Source organism: Opisthocomus hoazin, chromosome 9, assembly GCF_030867145.1.
Source record: "Opisthocomus hoazin isolate bOpiHoa1 chromosome 9, bOpiHoa1.hap1, whole genome shotgun sequence".
NCBI lineage: Eukaryota > Metazoa > Chordata > Aves > Opisthocomiformes > Opisthocomidae > Opisthocomus > Opisthocomus hoazin.
In genome coordinates, this window is record NC_134422.1 from 43596542 (window position 1) to 43615177 (window position 18636).

The window sequence follows — 18636 nt, forward strand, 5'->3', positions numbered from 1 at the left end:
GTTCCCCTCCCGGTCCCTGTACCTTTTTCAGATACCTTTTCAAAAGCTGTGCTTACCTTGTTTGTGTAGATTCATCAGCCTTCTCCATAATTGGTAGTTCCTGTGTAGCTGTGTAATTAGTTTGTTAGAGATGTATGAATCAAACGGCTAAAACGTCAATCTCTTCTTTAGTAATGAGGATTCCCCAGTCACCAGCTTCACAAAACGCACCAGGAAGGGCAGGAAATGAGCCAACCTGACCACGCGATTCCCAGCCTGGGAGAGCATCACCTGCTGCTGCGAGACTCCCTGCTGGCACCCGGGTGCTGGAGGAACCCAGAACTTCACTTGAGCTGGCGTCGTTAGGCAGGTCTGAGGCACTGAGGCAGCCTTGCAAAGAAGAGGTGCTCACAGAGCACCCTTATACAGGGGAGCTGGGAATCCTGGTTTAAATCATAAACTCTGTTTTGGATTAACTCGTACCTCTCACCTTGTCTTTTTGTCTCCGGTGCTTTGCGTTGCAAGGCTGATGTTAACAACTATTTACAGCAAAAGAATTCTTCTGTATCTGTCATTACTGTAAGCTATATGCTGTTGATAGGCTACATCTTTGCCTTCATCGCTTTTCTTTTACCAGCTTCAGACTTAGGCCTGGCAGGTGCTATCAAAACAACCTCCGGCCGGCTTGCAGAGGGTTCAGGGGAGTTACTGAGGACAGAGTCACGGGTCTGCAGCTGGATGCTGACGTGGCCGGGGCAGGGAGGAACTGGCGGGGCTGGCTGCTTCGAATTGTAGATGGTACCTGGGTGATGAGAGAACACGAGCCTCAGGCTGTGTTAGGAGCACGTGAGGCATTCATTAGGTGTGCGATGTTATGCCACACATCGCCTTACCTCCACAGGAATTGGTGGAATTTACTCAACTTCTCCTGCTGACTGGGGAAAGAGTAGTTGAAGCAGATGACTTACATTAGAATATGTTGACGATGATTATGGCACAGACAGTTTTCATGCTTGTTCGACTTCAGGATCAGCTCGTCTTCCTTGTGGCTTACTCTTCCACATGGTTTCAGTACAACCTAGCTTCAGGTGGTTGCACTCTGACCTGCTTCAACAGAGCTGTTTGCAGACTCCTCTGTGATCAGTGGCACTTTTTATTTCTGTGGGATCTCTACGTGTTAGCTGTTTAGCTCAGGGGGAGGGAAGCCTGGCATACCTCTGGAGCCCGGACGCAGCCAGAGGACACAATAGAGTCAGCTCATTCTGCTCCTCCAGAAATGTGGTCCTGAACTATAACTTACCCCGTAGGACTCTGGTGACCTGAGCCTCTCCTCCCTGAGCCAAATGGCTGTTCCAAGGAACAGGGGGTGGCTGAGCACACTATTAAAGCTGATGCACACCTGATCTTCATTAAATCGTGCTGCTTAAAAGCAGGCCTACGCAATATGGCTTTAGGTTTGTCCCAGTCAAGCTGGTTCCCTCAGAAATCAGCAACTGGCATCTAAGCCACACCTGCGCCGTGAAGCTGCTTAGGTGCATTAGCATGAGCTGGGCCTTTCTGCCTCCACAGTGTCCTCAGGCAAACAGCAGTCAAAACCCTCATCTAGTGTTGCTTGCTGTGAACGCAAGCCGTGGAGTAATCACAGCTGAAAAGCAGTCTTCTCAAAGAGCACTTAGCTCTTGTGTTTGCACTGAACGCTTACCTAGGTTGTCTGACAAGGGATAAACGACTGTGACCTTTGCCTGCGCAGAAGGACAAAGCCCATGGCAGCTGTGCTCAGCTGAATGGGTGCTGGCAGGGCAGCAGCACCAGCCACCCCACTGTCTGCCGCTGCCGGAGCTCTCACCGCCCCGCGGAACTGACTACAGAACACAAATACAAACAGAAGTGGGCTGAAAGCAAAGAGCGGGAGTTAGTTAGCTGTCATACCGTAAGTAGTAAGAGTGCTTGGGAGGCAACAGCATGGTTTGATTTCTGTTCAGCAAACTCCCTTGCTGAAAAGTATTTTTCAGCCTTCTTTCTGCTGTAGTGTGGAACAGATATCCGTTTCTCTACGCACATAACTGCATGCTCTTTCTGTTTATGGTAAAGCGTTGCGTCCTGCTTCTCTTGCTGGGTTGGAAGCAACAGGCTTCCTCCATCCTATGCTGCTGTTCAACCGTCACAAATAATTAAAACCCCAGCCCATTTGCAATGTATGTTAAATAATAAGATGCATGATACCATGAAATTCATTTTTCCTAGAAGCTCTTCAGTAGGGTATGCGTTTGCTGAGAACGAGGAAACAGTATCATGCACCTTAGAATTTTTATTAACAAGTCTGAAGCACAACAAAGGTCACACTGATTTCAGTAAAACAGAAATCAATCTCCTTCAAATAGAACAGCTGCCAGGAAAATGAACCCCTAGGAAATTCTGAATACTTCAAAGATCTGGAAATACTGAGCTCTGCATCCTCTAGGGATTAGCAGGAGCCCACTTCTTCTATATGGTAGTAATTCAGTGCTGCGCATTAAAAACCCCTCATCACCAGTGAAAATGGCTTCTTGCACAGCCTCACCGGTAAGCAGCTATAATATTGCACATCATTGCAAGTTCCCCTGAAAACCCCACCAAAGCACACTGGCCTTCAGTTTTCAGGGTTTGGTTGTATCCGCGAGACTGAGCATCAGATCACAGAGCACCGCGGCAAAGGCGAAGAGCTCCTAACAGCCAGCCCCGAGCACATCAGCGCTGTACTCGGGACAGCTTCCATCCCCAGGCGGTACAGTGCAGGAGCACAAAACGTCCGCAACGCTCCGTACAGCACCAGCCACGTCTCTGACCGCCGACAGCAAAAGCTGTACGTAAACCAGTTTCCCCAGCACCACCTAACGCAAAGGTTAAGACAAAGAGCAGCAGTTCCGCCTGCCACAAACCTTGTCATACAACTGCGTAGCTGCACAGCATCTTCCGAGCCATTCTGGTGTTCCCACTGCTCTGGTAAATCAGGGACAAGTTAAAGGCAGTATCTCTTCTCAGGTCTGTCTGATCAGTTTCTATTCCCTGTAAAAATAACCATTAAAAAAAGTTGTCTAGATGCAAAAATAGTGTAAAACTTGAAGACACGAGTAGCAATTACAGTGGAATCAAATCTTACATTCATGGTTTGTAGAGGCTTTCAGTTGCATAGAAATGAAAGCAGCACTCTGTGTGCCCTCCGTGAGTTGCCGCGTGTTGTGAATCGCCACAGAGTTATACAATTACATACTCAAAACATGAGCTGTAAATTAGATAGCCAACTCATACACCAGGGAAGCACCATCTTAATTTGTCTTTGTGTGCAAAGTGTTTGTTTCCATAATCAGAATGTGAGTGCCACCTGTATCTTCTACACGGCCGAAAGGCTGCTGCCATGAAGTCCCCGGGCCCACTAACACCCGTCTTTCTGACTTCACCAACCCTTCTGGGTTTCAGAATACGCTTGTCCTGTTTCCACCTACCCATGCCAAAGCTAGGCAACAACCTTCTCTCGGACCAGACCTGTAAATGTACCACACGTCAAGTAAGATGGTCCAACACAGGCCAGTTAGAGCAAAACCATGGCTCAGACGTGTCGGGGCATTCTTAATACGGGTTCGTGCTGCTCCAGCATGCTGGTTTATAGCGTGGGCGAGGACACAGAACTTCCAGTTGCAATTTACTGCACTTAATATATATAAAGTTCAGCTACTTATTCAGGTCAAGTTGTTCAGCAGCCCTTTTCGCTGCTACTTTAGCCTATTAGTAAACCCTTTGAGATTTACCAGGTGGCAATCAGACCTGGGCTTCCAAAGACAAGCCATTGCAATACAAATTAAAGGCAACTTAACTATGCAGATTTTATGCACCTATTGTAACTATGGCTGAGAAGTAGTTAGCATTGAGCGGCCTTTATTCTCGGCACCGAGCTGACAAGATGCAGTACCTCTAAGGCGAGAGGAGGCAGGTCCAGGACTTTCTGGTAATAGTGGATTGCCAGGTGCAGTAACCCCAGCTGGTGGAGGCCACGGCCGAGGTTGTAGAAAGACTCCTGACATGGTCCACGCAGGTCCAGGTACCGGTGAAGGAAGGAGAATCCCTGTACACGTATCACACACATTTGTGAATGCTCCTGTCGAGAAGCTGGCAGTAAAATATGCTGGAGAACAGGTGGTTGCATCTATCTGTTTAAACTTCTGATTCATGCCTCCCCACAAAATCACACGCAAGGTGAAGGCAAAAAATAAGTCATGTTTGATTGCTGAGACCACGAAAGCTGTGTGAGTAACCACTGTGTACACACAGCAGAACAAGCTACGTTTAACCCAGGGGGTATCCAGACGGGGTGTAACTCCAGTTCAAAAACAAACTCATCTGTGCTCGTGTTTTGCCACTTCCCTCGTTTGAAATGCCATGTTCACTACTAAAAGTTATTGAAACAGAGCATGTTGTAGCCATAGCTGTCTGCAAGATACAAAGCCAGGACACACGACAGGTAAAACTACTCATGCTAGCTCACCTGTACGAGAAGAGCATGCCTTTTCAACACGAACTTCTGAGAAGCCATGTGGATGAAAGTCAAGCCAATGCAAAGACTGTACAGAGGTTCGTCTGGGTTTGCACGAAAGGCTTGCACATACTGGCCTAAAAGCAAATAACTGAATCAGGATGTTTGTTGTGAAAAGCACTCCTTAAGAATTTAAGGGCAAAAAAGAGAATCTTCAAGTTACAAGCGTGAACTAAGAAAAGAAACAGTTTAATATACCTACATCAAACACACAGGAAAAACCATGACAAGAAAATTATACATTTTCACCACTCCCTGGATTCTGAAGGAAAATGCAAACCATGATGTAAAAATGTAAGCAGAAAAGCATCAGACACCGAAGGCAAACAAGGTCCTTGCTGGGATTTATATCCTGGAGGGCCACACACCTTAAGTGTGACATTTGGAGGGCTCGACGGTAAGCAGCAGGTTTACTTCAAAGGCCTGCTTAAAATGTCCAACCAGCATCATTCGCTGTTTAAATTGGTCTGTTCCTGTCCTTCTTATTCTTTATTATCATTAGTCTTCAACTACCTTTGCAAGTTGGTTATGTTTGCAACCCCTGCTACACTTGAAACGTACCAGCTTAATCTTTCTTAGCAAAACTCTTCAGCAGTGCTTTGCTTTGCGTACAGAATAATTAAAGCAGCAGCCTAACACTGTGAAGTCACCTATAATTTTCTGACACATGATAAAAAATGACTTTAATAAATCTTTCTCTGAAAAAAACATTCACTTGTTCTATTTGTTAATATTAGGACATTCATGACATTACCAAGAGCGTGCTTGAAGCTGCCAGCTACAAACGCGTTATGCCCGTTCAGGACACACAACGCGTGATTATCAGGATTTTTCAGCATTAAGCGGAGACAAAAGCGATGGTGACGGACATCCTGAGACTGCATAGTAACTTGATTGAATATGTTCCATAGCTGAGGTTTATTGACATTTTCCATTACCATGATTCTAGAGGATGAAAAGCATACAAGAAATTAGTAAATACTCCAGTAAATACTGTACCTGCAAGAGAACCTCAGCAGCTTGGGGAAGGGAACAAAGAGGAGACGCTCAAAAAGCCGGCCAGCGACCGAGGCAGAGGCGGGAGGCAGAACCAACGGTTCTGGCCAAATCCACCAACCTACTGCAGTACGCATTTTCTGCCACGGAAGGCTATCGGAAGCTGCTTTCGTCTCAACGGCCTCATCCGCTCTAGCGACAGCTGGCAAGCGTCAGCCTGCCTCCCGCGGCAGCACTCTCCGCGGTGCGACCGCAGCCTCGGCGGAAGCAGTTACAGGGGAGATTGCTCTGCCTTTTCAGCGCCCCACCTGATGTAGTTGTATGCTTTTCTGAAGTTCTTGTCCAGAATTGCAGCAGAGAGCCCAAAGTATTCCAGCTCCTTGCGCTTTTGTCTATCATCGTAAAATGAGTAATATTCCAACGAGGAATCTACTAGTAGCTCTGCCTCCTTGTACCGGGAGAGGTCACACAAGGAATAGATAGTCTTCAGGAGGAGGTTCCACCAGTCATCTTTTGTCAGAACACTCGTGAGCACAGCAAAAATTGCTAAAAATATTGAAGTCAGTAAGTTGAGAAAATTAAAACAAGAGAGCAAAACTCTCAAAAGAAAAAAAAAAGGTACATAGGTCAAAGTAATCTTTTCAAAAACAGCTCAGCATTAACAGGTAAAAGAAAGATAAAATATTTACTTTGTTCAGTTTAAGTGCAGTTTGTAAAATACCAGCAAAACCCAGTCAAAACTTGGGAACAAATGGCAAGAATTACACACAGTGCAAGCTGTAAACATACTGCACGAATGCAGTGATGTTCCTCTGCTAATCTACCAAACAGTGCTTAGGAACGTGCAGTCTGGCTCAACCCAGTCTGGGGCAGTTAAAAAAAATCACACCACTTTTAAACAGGTATTTTTATTATGTTCTGGATCAGCATGCATTGTATTTGCACTGAGGAGAACGCTGGACCACAGGATCTCTAGAGCGCCTTCTCAATCTGTATTATTCTGTAATCTTACTGTTTTCCTCTGAATGAGGATCATTCCCTTAAGTTATATTATTGTCACTTTCCTGCCTTCTTTGGCCTAGAAATACAGGAATATTAACAGGGACTGCAGGGGTTCAGCATGCAGAAGAGTAACGCTTCTTTCATTTTTCAGAACTAAGGAGTTCACCTTGTTGCTTTGTTTTTAACAAAAATTTGTTACCTTTCGCATCGCAATTTGCTGTCTCTTGGTCGTCATGGTCAGAAATTTTATCCCTCGACACTTTAATCAGATAGAGGTGTCTCTCTCCAGATTTGGAACTAGATATCAAACACACCTGAGCTCTGCTCATGGCTACCTAGAAACAAATTTAAGGGCAGCGTTTCAGACGACATTAACACACCCTGTGACAAAGGCAGCTCCACAGCCCACCCATCTCACACTGCATGCCAGCGCAGGCTGCAACTCAGAAACACCGCCATCGAGCAACACCGTGAGAGGGAACATTCCCCAGAGAGTATTAGCTCTGCGTCTTCTCATGCTCCAGTGCAAACTGGGCTGTGCAAAAGAAAGTTACAAGCTCTTTAAATGACTGAGAAGACTTTTCCTGGGATTGGAACATCCCTGAAACCAAAGCTGTTTGCACAGAGGCATAATGAGAACAACAACGCCTTTCCGTATCAGCTTCAGAAATATGCAGCAGGTCAGCTATTCAAACCGTGTAATACAATAGTAAAGGCTCTGAGCAGGCGGATAAAATAGAGCTCTAAATATTCCCCCTCCTCACTCCCTATTTAAAAAGAAACAAACAAACAAACAATTAACACAAAACCACCACACCTCTCCACCATGTTTACTGGGTAAACAAATTTTGCTTTGCTTGTTTGATAACAAGAAAATTTTTTTTAAAAATGAAGAAATTCAAAAGAAAATTGTTGAAATACAAGCCAGTATCAACATCAAGCAGCAGCGTTAGTATTCAGTGTGTTCTACGTGCACTGAGAAACAGGGAGCTGCAGTCACTGTGTTAATTACGTACACATGGGATGCTCTGAACGGCAGAGGCAGGACCACCAGTATTATAAGCCCTTAGAATTAACGGGCTCCCTGCAAGATTGTCAAACAAAATGACAAAAACATTTTCATACCAAAACCACTAGCTTTCTTCCTGAGTTTGTTTGTCCCTTGTCTTAACCCAACTCATTCCTTAACGTGCAGCTGTAAAGTCTGGCTTACCTTCAACAGCATTGCCAGCATCGTGAGTAAAGTGTCTATGTAGCCGTACATTTTGCCTTGGGAATACAACAGTGTCGAACGATGGAGGAGCAGCTTTAATTCCTAGATAATATTGAACATTATTATTCAACCTAGCACTGAGAGCGACTTTATAAAACAATTTTGACACAATACAGCACTAACAGGATTGTAAAAGCTTCTAGAAAGCCGTAAGGATCTTCACAGCAGCACGTGAGATCTCCCTAAACTGCCCTGCAGGAGTTACTGTTTCAAATTGAGAATTTCAGAGGGACGCGGCACAACCCCTGCCCACAGCGGAGGTGCTTCTGGAGCGTGGATACACAGCCTTTGCTACGCCGCCAGCTACAACCAGTAGAGCCCGACCCCGCAACCCGCACGCAGCAACTGCAGATCAACCCGATGCACAGCAACTGGCGTCCCGGCCGGTTCCCAGTGGCCACCAGTTGTACCCCACGCAAAAGCAAGCAGGTGGGACAGGGGAAATACCGGCAAAAAGCTCAGGGAGAGCGCGCCACGAGGACTCACCCCCTACGCTCCGTCAGGAGCCATTCCCCGCGCGCCGCAGGCTCACCGTGCTATAGGCACATACGTCCCAACCCCCAGCCCTACGCAGCTGACGTTGCTGACCGCTGCCACAGCTCAGCAGACCGGCGCACCCGGAACTGGACGCACAGAACACCTCCCCCCACCTGTTGGGCAGCATTGGCATCCTGAGCCAGCGTATCCGGATCATACATCGGCTCCAGAGCCTCCAGAGCCTTTTCAGGTCGGCCCAGCTGCTGTTGAAGCGTTGAAAGCGAGATTCTTGCATCCAGATGCAATGGAGCAAGGTCAACAACTTTGGCATAGCTCTCTGCGGCACGCTCCATGTGTCCCAAAGCCTTCAAGCACTCTAGAAATACCGCAAACAACACACCACACGTCAAGGGCAGAAAAAGAGATCAAAGCTTGCGAAATAGTTAACGTGCTTTTCAGATAATTTCAGTTCAAACCACCCAAAACGTATTATTAAAATGAAAATATTCAGCAATGTGTACTGATGCATCCACAGTTTCACTTAAAGCCTCAAACAGGCGACACAGGATGGAATGCGGAGTAGATGCTGTCTCACATGAAAATGAGGTATTTCTAGCTGAAGTAAATTTCCATCCATATGAAGAACAAGAAAACACTCCGTGACAGGGCTATCGTAACAAACTCCAACTACAGTTTTGCAAATACCAGTGATCATTCAACAAGCGAATCTGAAATCGCAGCGATCGCAGACGCAGGTCCCCAGAAACGCTCGGCGCTGAGCTGTCACCTCTCAGCACCACGCCTTCAGCAGCGCTGCTTCTCCTCACCCGCGTGCCGCAGCCAGACGACAGCCAGGTTGTATCGCTCTGAGCAGACCAGGGAACTCAAGAGAGGCAGCGCCGAGTTGTATTCTCCAACGTCCAGAAAGGCCTCGGCGACGTCTAAATACAGGTCACCCATCTCTTCTGGATTTTGTTCCACCAGAGTGGTCAAAAGAGGCTTTAAAGAAAACCACACAAACCAGTAAAAGCACAAATAACCAATGAGAACATTTCTTTAACGTATGGTTAGTGGAAGCTTACATTTTTTACGCTACAATTTTTATTCTGTTTGCATTCTGAACTGCACTTCTTTTATTTAAATGTTAGTTTAAAAGTGAAAAATAAAGAGATGAATTTTGGAATTCCTGAAAAAGCCGAATTTTTCTATTCTTGACATTGCACGCCTTGCCCCTCCATACACTTCACACCCAGTGGGTGACAGTGAGGAGCGCTCTTTAGGAAGGAAGAGTCTTCAGATTTAGTAGGGCTTTAAAACAAAGCAAAGACACGTTCCTTAGCGTTCAACAGCTTTGCAGTGTGGTCTTTCCTGGGCCTGCCCCAGCACATAGCCTGGGATTTACTGTGCTGCAGTAATACTCCTACTGGAGGCACCATTTATGAGGACAAGACCAGTATTTCTGCTCTTACAGGTTTCCTAGGTCTCTCTTGGAGTCGGGAGGCAGCAAAAAGAACCTCCGCAGCTCTCTCAACGACCTCAGTCATACGAAGACAGGAAAAATAACTTGCTTTGTTAATTTATTAGAACATCCCCTGACTTCTGAGTTGGTCTCTACTTACACTGAGCGGCTCTAAGATGTTCAAGTGAACCAAGCACACCATCAGCTTGACCGTGATGTCTATGGGAACGCCCTCAGGTATGCAGCAGCTGACCTTCTCCACAGCTGTGAGAAGACACAGAATCTCTTTTTGAACCTATAAGCTTCAGCAAGGACTTCACAAGCCCCACATTCCCTCCAAGCCATGCTCAGCTCCCATGAAGAAAATATATTCCCACTGATGCTAGCAAATGTTGGTGTAGGCCTGGCCTCTCCCCTTCTTCTGTATCTTCCCCGATAGCTGGAACAACTTCCTCCTACTGACTCTTAATAATTTCATCTCAAGTATCAAGCGCTGTCTGCATCGATTTCAACAGCAGGATCCCGTAGGATGTGCTTAGAGCCTTCGCCCTCTTAAGATGTGCTTGCTTGACAAAGCTTTCCTTTAGCAATTTATGTACCTGTACTCTCTTCCTGCTTTCTGGAGGAAATACCCTGTATTAAGCTATTTGTTCTTTCTAAGCTAAGTCCTGTGTTCCCGTGTACCAGGGATCTGGCTGTACACATCGTTAAACCCAGTTAACTACAGAACTTCACACAACACAGACAGAATGCAACCTGATGAGAATGCAACCATGAGACAAAGTAGTGACCCATGACAATGTGCGCAAATCAAAGGTCACACAGTAAAACTTTATTATTATACTTCCTTCACATGCAGTCATGACACCTCCTTAACTACCCTCTTTAAGCTCCCCTACCTGAATTCCTACACGAGACATTCCAAGAGTGATCGCTATAAACCCAGAAAGCTGATTTCCAACATCAGGCTTCCCTACCACCTTCCACAGCCACATCCAGTTACCACAAATCACAACGTACAGATTAACTCACCATTCTCTGAGCATCTTCATGCCCAGCACGAGAGTAACTATTCACCTACCAATAAATTCTTACAAAATGAAAAATTTTCTTTTCAAACTGGGTAAGCCCTGGGAGAATGCTTTTGGGCTTGGTAGCTGGCTGGGTTAGAAGTAAGCTCTGAGGAAGGAAGACAGTACACAAGAATCCTTTTCTGAATCAAGCCCTATTTCTCTGCTGTTAGAAATCTTCCCCAATTTTCATACGATTGCAACCTGATTCCTGAGCATACGATCAGGAATGCATGCATGAAATTAAAAAATTAAATTACTTACCTGCAGCACCAGATTCAGCAACTGAATGACTTTGGTCGCCAGTCGCTGCCTCCTGATTTTCCTGAGTTTCTACCACTGCCCCTGTATCTTTTCAAAAAGATTAACAGATTACCCTAGCAGCACCAGTCCAGCCAAAAGTTACTTGATTTTGAATCCATACTTGATTGGTAGCATACTCTGAAAAGTGGACTCTTTTTTTTGGACAGCAGAGCAGCGAGCATGCAAAAAAGTTATAAAGCAACAGAAGGCAGGGAATGAAGCTCTTGGGTAGTTTAGGAGCTTTGTCTTATGAAATGAACGCACCCCAGGTAACCTGGAAACACTGTTTTAATTCCCAGACTCATTATAGTTCTGCTTCTTACAAATTATCTGTTAAAAGTCTCTGTCAGCACAGTTGTTCACTGATCAACTGTATTTTCACCTGGTCTGTTAAAGAAAAAAGCCAGAACACTGCCTGCTGATGGAGTTGGCACGCTGTGATCACTCTACAGCCCACACATTTTCAGACTTCAGCAACAACTGTCACGAAGCAGGTTTCTCAAAGACGACCTACGTTATTCAATTACAAACTAATATCCCTAGATTTCTATACATCAAAACATTTAAATGTTTAATAACAAAAGTAGAGTTTATGAAGAATTTTATTCTCCGGTCAAAGGTTGATATTCTTTAGTATAGATGTCACTAAACTTGTCTAATCTTTTTTCAGAAGGTATTTAGCTGGTGGAAATAACTGGCCTGATGTGAACACGCAGGGGAATGTTTAGAACTTTAAAAGGCCTCTAGATGCCTGGAGAACAGTCCTTGTCCTTAATGAGTCAGCAGGGCTAATTGGACATCAGAGTAACTCCTTACAGAAAGCTGAGGTCATGCCATTAAAAACACTAAAAAGTTTCAAAAGAGAAAAGCCTGTCAACAGTCATCAAAACATACCCACGAGCTGAACAGGCAGCAGAAAGAAAGATGTCACATGAGAATGAACAGCAGGGTCATACCAACCGCTTGTTAGCTACTTGCCTTTTTTCTCCTCGGCTGGACTTTTTTCTGATGCTTTCTTTTCAAGTACGATTCCCGCAAAATCTGTAATAACCTAAAATAGATGAGTAACTCAGGTCATTTTAAAGATTTAAAGAATATATGGAGTAACCAGCCCACATGGCAGTTGTTTTAGACATCGCAAAAGTTATCAGAAGAAAAGCTGCACACGGGGTTAGTTGACTAGTACTGAGTTTGATCACCTTACGTCTCTGTTCACTAATTTTGGACTACTTAGACGATCCAGTCAGCATCTCTTCAGCAAATACAACAGTTACTTCCATCACAGCTAGAGAAGTCTTTAACCTTTATAGCTTCCTTTAATGCCTTTTGGGAGATTGAAAAAGGAACCAAAGCACCAGGTAAACAGCTAAGCTCTCCACACTTTCCAAAGTGCTCCACGGATTCCTCAGCCTAATACGCTGCAAGAAAACCATACGGTTTGGCTCCATTAAAAGAAATAATTCAATAAAATTCACAGCTACATACAGACATTTTACAGTAGCCCTGGTCACGCCCTCAGAAAAACTAGTATTCAATCGAACAACTAACTAAAAAATAAAGACCACAGACAGACAATTCACGGCATTCACTTGCCAACAGGAAGGTGCAAGGAGCAAAATGCACGAGTCTAAGACCCAATGGCATTTGGGGTTTGTGCTCATGAATTGTAAAGTAAGTACCTGAGTCACTACTGGTGCCAAAACTAGAGCGATAAACACAGAGTACCTGGCCTTTAGAGGAACACACCAGATGATTGTACTAAGATAACAATTTTTTAAAGGCTCAGTTTACCAGCTCAAATAGAAATCCAGCTATCTAGGAAGAGGAATCACAGGAACAGGCCTGAGGAGAACCATCAAGAAGAAACAGGGGAACGGTTCTACGACTGAGTACTGTATTAATAGATCTGGCAGCTGAATACTGTGTACATCAAATTGACTGATTTTTCAAATGGGAAGAAGTACAGAGAAGGGTCAGAGGAATTGTTTGCAGGCTAGTGAAGCTTTACACGGACAGAGAGAGATCTAAATAAAGTTTTAAGTAGAAAATAAAAAGACGTAATTCATATCAGCAAATAAGAATGTTCACAAGGAGAAAGTCCCAACTATTAGTGTCTCTTCAGTCCACCTGGGAAAGTATAACAATGGCCAGATACTAAAGACCTTCCTCTCATAGCCAGAACAAATCACCTGGGAAACATGCCTCCAAAGTGAGGGTTAAAAACCACTAGAACAAACTGGGAACAGGCAAGTGATCTTCTTCAATTCCTGATGCCTCAGAGTCAAGATGTATTGTCTTTCTGGAATGTGTGCTTGATGCTTAACGCTTAAATTATTAGACGTTAACACAAGTATGCCAGATAAAGCAACAAGGATCTGCATTTAAACCACTAGACCATTCAGTGTCACCCTTCTAACCTTCAACTTAGAGAATGCCCCTTGCTGGTAGCACTCACAAAACCAGCTCATAGGTCTTCTCTGGCTACTAAGGTTATGGCAATTGTAGAGAAAGAGAGGAAGGACCCCAAAACTTTAAACCTGGAATAGCATACAAGTCTATCAGCCCCCAACCTATTAAATCAAGCCATTAACTTCAATGCTAATTACTACAGAACTAACAGAAAGCAATCTGTATCTTCTCAGCTCTATCCCTATAGAAAAATGACCGCATTTAAGCACTACAGGAATAACAACTGTCCATCCTGACTGGCCAAGAGGTGCTGAACACAACAGGGAAATGCATTTAATTCTCCATACCGCCAATGCTTTGTCATACTGTTTGGAAGAAATATACAGTTCGGCCGCGATATTAACATCTTCCATGGAGACAAGGCTCTGGTGCTTAGTAAAGGCTTCTTCTATTATCTCAATAGCAGACGTCACGTCATTGGCTTCATAATAACTCCTATAAAACACAGATACGAGATACCAAGCATTTAAGATAAATGACAGTAAGCACTTTGAACATTTGCAAAATGATTTTCACATTTCTTTTATTTTTGTCTATTAGCGAACATCTCTGTTAGCAAGAGTAAGCTACAAAAGACAGTGAGAAAGAGGGCGCTTGTTCTTTTCTTACAACTGTTGACAATTTCTATGTTTTTCAAATAATTGCCATTGTTTTCTGTACGTTAGGACATCTCTGGCGTTTTCATTATAATATCCCCCACCTCAACCCAGGTACCAATGACGTATTGCATTAACCAGGTTTCAGAAAAACCTCCAGTAACAATATTGTTACAATACCCTTCCTTGCAGGTTTTTTTGGTGCATTTCACAACCATGAAGATCAAAAGACTTACCAAACTGCTTTGAAACAGGCTGGTAACAGCCTTCTACAAGTTATGCATGAGAAAGCTGAAATATAAAGTAGTTAAGCAACTTAGTAAAAACTACAACAAGAGAGCTCCAGCACAAGCCTCCCGCCTCGGGCAGGCTTCTGTGACTTGATCTGCTCTCCTTAGCAGAAAAGGGCAGGAGGCAGATTTTTACTTGCTTCAGAAATGAATCACAAATGCCATATAAGCTGCATTCTGTTGCAGATGGTTTGTGTCTCAGATTGAATAGTTTGCTTCATTCAGATTTGCTGGCAGTAAGTTTCCAGGTCTCTAGTGATACTATATAGATAAAAAATGCATCGCATTTGTGTACAGTTGCATACTATTGGCATTTTTTCAGTAATCAGTATTTGCATTTTATTCTCTTACTCTAAGAGAACGCAACACTTCTAAGATGACGCACGGATCCTACACAGGATAACTCCACATGTCAGGCTTCGGAACCATCACAACAGTTGGGGTGTGCGTGCTTGTGTGTGGGTCACCCCCAGCATTCCTTGATTTCAGCTACATCCCCAGCTTGGATCCACTGCAGAACTTCTTAATACCAGTTTTTGAGAATCTCTGGAAAACCATATCACACTATTTTGAAGTCCAACTCACTTTGCCATGTCTCTAGCCAACTGCATAAAGCGCTCTCCATCGGAGGGAGACAGGAGGTTCAGAATACGCCGGTAGCCATCCATAGCCATCTTGTGCTCCCCCAGCTGCTCGTAGAGGCTCGATCTCTCCCATAGGTAACGCACATTGGTTGGGTCGTATTTCAGAGCTGCAGCAAGAGAAAGCGCATTAGCAGCCTCGGTTAGGAAAAGGCAGCGATGGATTTCACAGCCATCTACCTGGCTAGATGAACCTTAATGGACACCCACCAGCTTTTTGTAAGAAAAGGACATGTTGTATTAAAGATTCACGAATCTTTTACCAAAGACCAGACAGAGGTACCAGAATCTAAGCAAACCACAAACTAAATTAGCAAGCAGAAGAAAACAAAATGATCACCATCAGCACCTTTGTTTTAAAATATTAAAACAGTTGCTACGCTACCTTTTGTGTAGCAGAAAACAGCCTGTTTAATATTGTCCTGTTCCAGCGACATTTCTGCTAGTCTAACCCACTCCTCAGTATCACTGGGATTTAAGTGAGCTGCAATCAGTTCAAACTGTAATGACTTCTCCATATCACCCTGGTCTTCATAGATCATGGCAAGAGTGGAAAATGGCTCATGAGCAAGAGGAGCTGTGTAAAGACAGAAAGAACAATTAAGAACTACTGTTTTAAAACCACCTTGGAAACAAATAACTTGCCTTTCTGTAAACAACAGATACAGAATTATACGAAACATCAACAGCGCTCTGCTTAAATTCAGAAAAGACTTGCAGACAAGCTTCTGATTCCTTTTTATAAATTATTAAAAAGTCTGACTGAACTAAACGACCACCATTTCTAACATTATTCTACATTGTAAGTCATGCCAATGTTTATACCTTGGTTCTACACAGACCATAAAAGCAAACTGTGTAAAGCTGAGCAAAGGCCAAGGCCTCTGCAGAATCAGGGTGCTAGCTTCTTTATACAAGCAAAATAACAAAGGAAATGCACTACATATTCTTAATTCCACACTACTTACAGCGCGACATTCCTTGTACTGAGTGTTTTCATCATCAGGGAAGCCACACTGAACCTTCCTGATGCCCGTGGCAATGTCACCCCACCCTTAAAGCCAAAAAGTTTTACCCTTCTCACATACCTTGTCGAATGATTTCCATGCACATTAGAATAGCCTCCTCACGTTCTCCCCGAGCAAACCTGATATTGGCCTCGCCCATCAGACCCCTCAGGGCACGAGGAAGTTTGCTGCGAGGTCTCTTCTCCTAAATGGAAAAGAGATATTATCTCTACCGAGGATTCAGTTGTGCCCAAATTCAGGGGACACCAGTCCCACTCGTGCTTAACACAACCTAATAACAAGTTACTGAAGTACCAGCGATATTAAAACGACTGACCAAAATAATTGCTAATTTTCATAACTGACAGAGAAACTCTGATGTCTAACACAAACGCAATCCAGGCACTGGAGAAACTCACTTCATTATTTTTGAAAGTTTTCAAACTGTAATCTACAGTAATTTTTTACAAAACAAAGACAGGCAACATCAACATAAGCAGAAGTATCCTACACAATTCTTTTCGGGCAGGTTTCTCAGCACGTAGCTAAACTCACGCACAGTGGTATGTATGCGCTCTGCTTCAGCAGATACAGGGAAGCGACACCGAAGTTTAAATACTTGCTTTCATCATTTTCTTGGTCTCTCGATTAAGTACCATCTCCAACACAAAAACATCTCCAGCTGTGGGCTGCTCAGTAGTTTCTTCCTCCTCTTCTTCCTCTTCCTCCTCATCCTCTTCCTCCTCCTCTTCGTTTTCCCCAAGCATGGATGCAAAGACCCGATGAACAGATTTACTGACGCCATCTGAAGTTTCTCCTGGTTGAGGAAGAAGCAAAAAGGGTTTGTGATACAATCAAGAGTACATGTTGCTTATCAGGACAAGGGCAGAGAAAACGGAATTCTTCACAATTAGTCGCCCACTTGAAACAGCTATTCTGTACGAAAAAGGCCTGCAGAAATGCAGGAAAACTATTAACCACCTCTTTGGTTTTAAAACTCTGCGGTATTCATCACCAATGCTCAGTATGCCCCGGCCTCTAACATTTTTTGGATATTCAAAGCGAAAGCACGGAGAAACACACAGAACAAAGCAACAGCTTATTCAACATTTTTCTCAATCCATACAAGAGAAGCCTATTAAGCAATTTTCAAGCACTGAACGGGTTGGATGGAATAAAGCTTTTCAGCTGAAGAGGCTAAGTGAGCAGACAATTATACCAAACAATAATGCAGCAACCAATTTTTAGAAGTAGTACAAAACAAGACCTTGTAACCATTCTATCCATGACAATAAGTACCTTTCAACATGTGTAAATGCAAAATCCAGATTATTCGCATTTGTCCAGAAAAATAACAAAGCCCTTTAAAATAAACAAGAATATGATGCTATGTATCCAAAATAAAGATGCTTAAAGCATGTAGTTTTAAAAAATTTCACATTTTTTTAATTACAACTTTTCATTACGAAGTTAACACAGGGTTATAACCACCCACAAGTCTGCCACTATCCAAAATATCAAAACTTGTAGTGTTCAGAGGTTTCATCTGGGGTACCGGGCATCTAAAGTTTTGATAAAAGAATAACCAGAGTATCAAGTTGGGACTGAAAAATAAATCTATCATGTATTGCCTATACACAAGAGGGAATTAGGTACTACACCCGAGTTCGTGATTATTTTTCTGGTTATTTTTTTGTGACTTCGATATATTTGGTTATTTTTGTTCCGACTTTGATCTTAAGCATCTAAAAATAAAGACTTTCCTCCCTCCCCCATCTGAAAAGAAACTAATGATTAATGTAATATCCTTTTTATTTCAGTCTCCTTGGGTGCAGGAATCATCTGAAGATGGTGGCAGATTATCTCTGAAGATTCGTGTATCAAAAGTGATTTTAACAATTCTTGCGGATATCCTAAGTCCGATTCTACTAGCAGCTCTTTAAATAGCGATAAATATTATCAATGCTTCCTTGATTCTGCCTGTTCTTGAGACTTCTGTGTTCTCTGTAGTAAGAGCAGAAGTAACACTATCACACAAATCTATCTGGATATGTTTTTTCTTAGGTAAAGATGACATGCATGAAAAAACCAGTAACAGACTGGGTGGAATACAGAGCAGAAAAGAGCAGCTTGGAAGTATCAGCAAAAAGAAGGGATCATAAGGAATCACAGATATCTGGCTCCAACCACTCCTCCAGCGTGCATTTTCTGCACTTCTAGGATGAGGTCTGGCCACACTTTCAAAATTGAGGCACCACTGACGCACATTTTAGGTGAGGCAATTTAAGGCCTATTTTTGAAATTTAAGAAAAGCAAAAAACTAAGCAGAATGATGAGGATGTGCAGCACAAGTAGGAAGAAGAGTCAAAGAATCAACACCAAGAGATGAAGAATGGCCATTTGCTCCCTCGCAGCATTGGCAGTCCCACCAGACTGTGCCCTGACTGGCAGACGGCGTGCAGCTTCTGCAGAGGACGTGTCCGAAACAGGCTGCAGCACTTGAAACG

The 18636-nt window shown here is 43.7% G+C and overlaps 2 protein-coding genes across 4 annotated transcripts in view; one reads left to right on the forward strand and one right to left on the reverse strand.

Moving 5' to 3' along the window:
- CCDC150 (coiled-coil domain containing 150) overlaps positions 1–247 on the forward strand; it is a 68457-nt gene extending 68210 nt beyond the window's left edge. Inside the window, 1 exon segment of the mRNA XM_075431089.1 lies at positions 172–247. Coding sequence (XP_075287204.1) covers positions 172–239 — 68 coding nt within the window. The 3' untranslated portion in view covers positions 240–247.
- The window catches only part of GTF3C3 (general transcription factor IIIC subunit 3), a 34498-nt gene that overhangs the window by 13465 nt on the left and 2397 nt on the right, over positions 1–18636 (reverse strand). The window contains exons 3-20 of one of the 3 annotated variants that reach the window (XM_075430826.1): positions 16753–16946; positions 16211–16334; positions 15508–15699; positions 15067–15232; positions 13883–14030; positions 12105–12177; positions 11088–11174; positions 9914–10017; positions 9122–9293; positions 8468–8670; positions 7758–7859; positions 6744–6879; positions 5851–6088; positions 5301–5491; positions 4499–4623; positions 3926–4078; positions 2898–3024; positions 513–781 (exon numbers count right to left, since the gene is read on the reverse strand). In XM_075430826.1, the coding sequence (XP_075286941.1) occupies positions 2902–3024; positions 3926–4078; positions 4499–4623; positions 5301–5491; positions 5851–6088; positions 6744–6879; positions 7758–7859; positions 8468–8670; positions 9122–9293; positions 9914–10017; positions 11088–11174; positions 12105–12177; positions 13883–14030; positions 15067–15232; positions 15508–15699; positions 16211–16334; positions 16753–16946 (2531 nt within the window). In that variant the 3' untranslated portion in view covers positions 513–781; positions 2898–2901. Of the gene's footprint in view, positions 1–512; positions 782–1814; positions 3025–3925; positions 4079–4498; positions 4624–5300; positions 5492–5850; positions 6089–6743; positions 6880–7757; positions 7860–8467; positions 8671–9121; positions 9294–9913; positions 10018–11087; positions 11175–12104; positions 12178–13882; positions 14031–15066; positions 15233–15507; positions 15700–16210; positions 16335–16752; positions 16947–18636 lie in introns of those variants that run through there. The other 2 variants (XM_075430827.1, XM_075430825.1) reach the window with 2 other exon arrangements.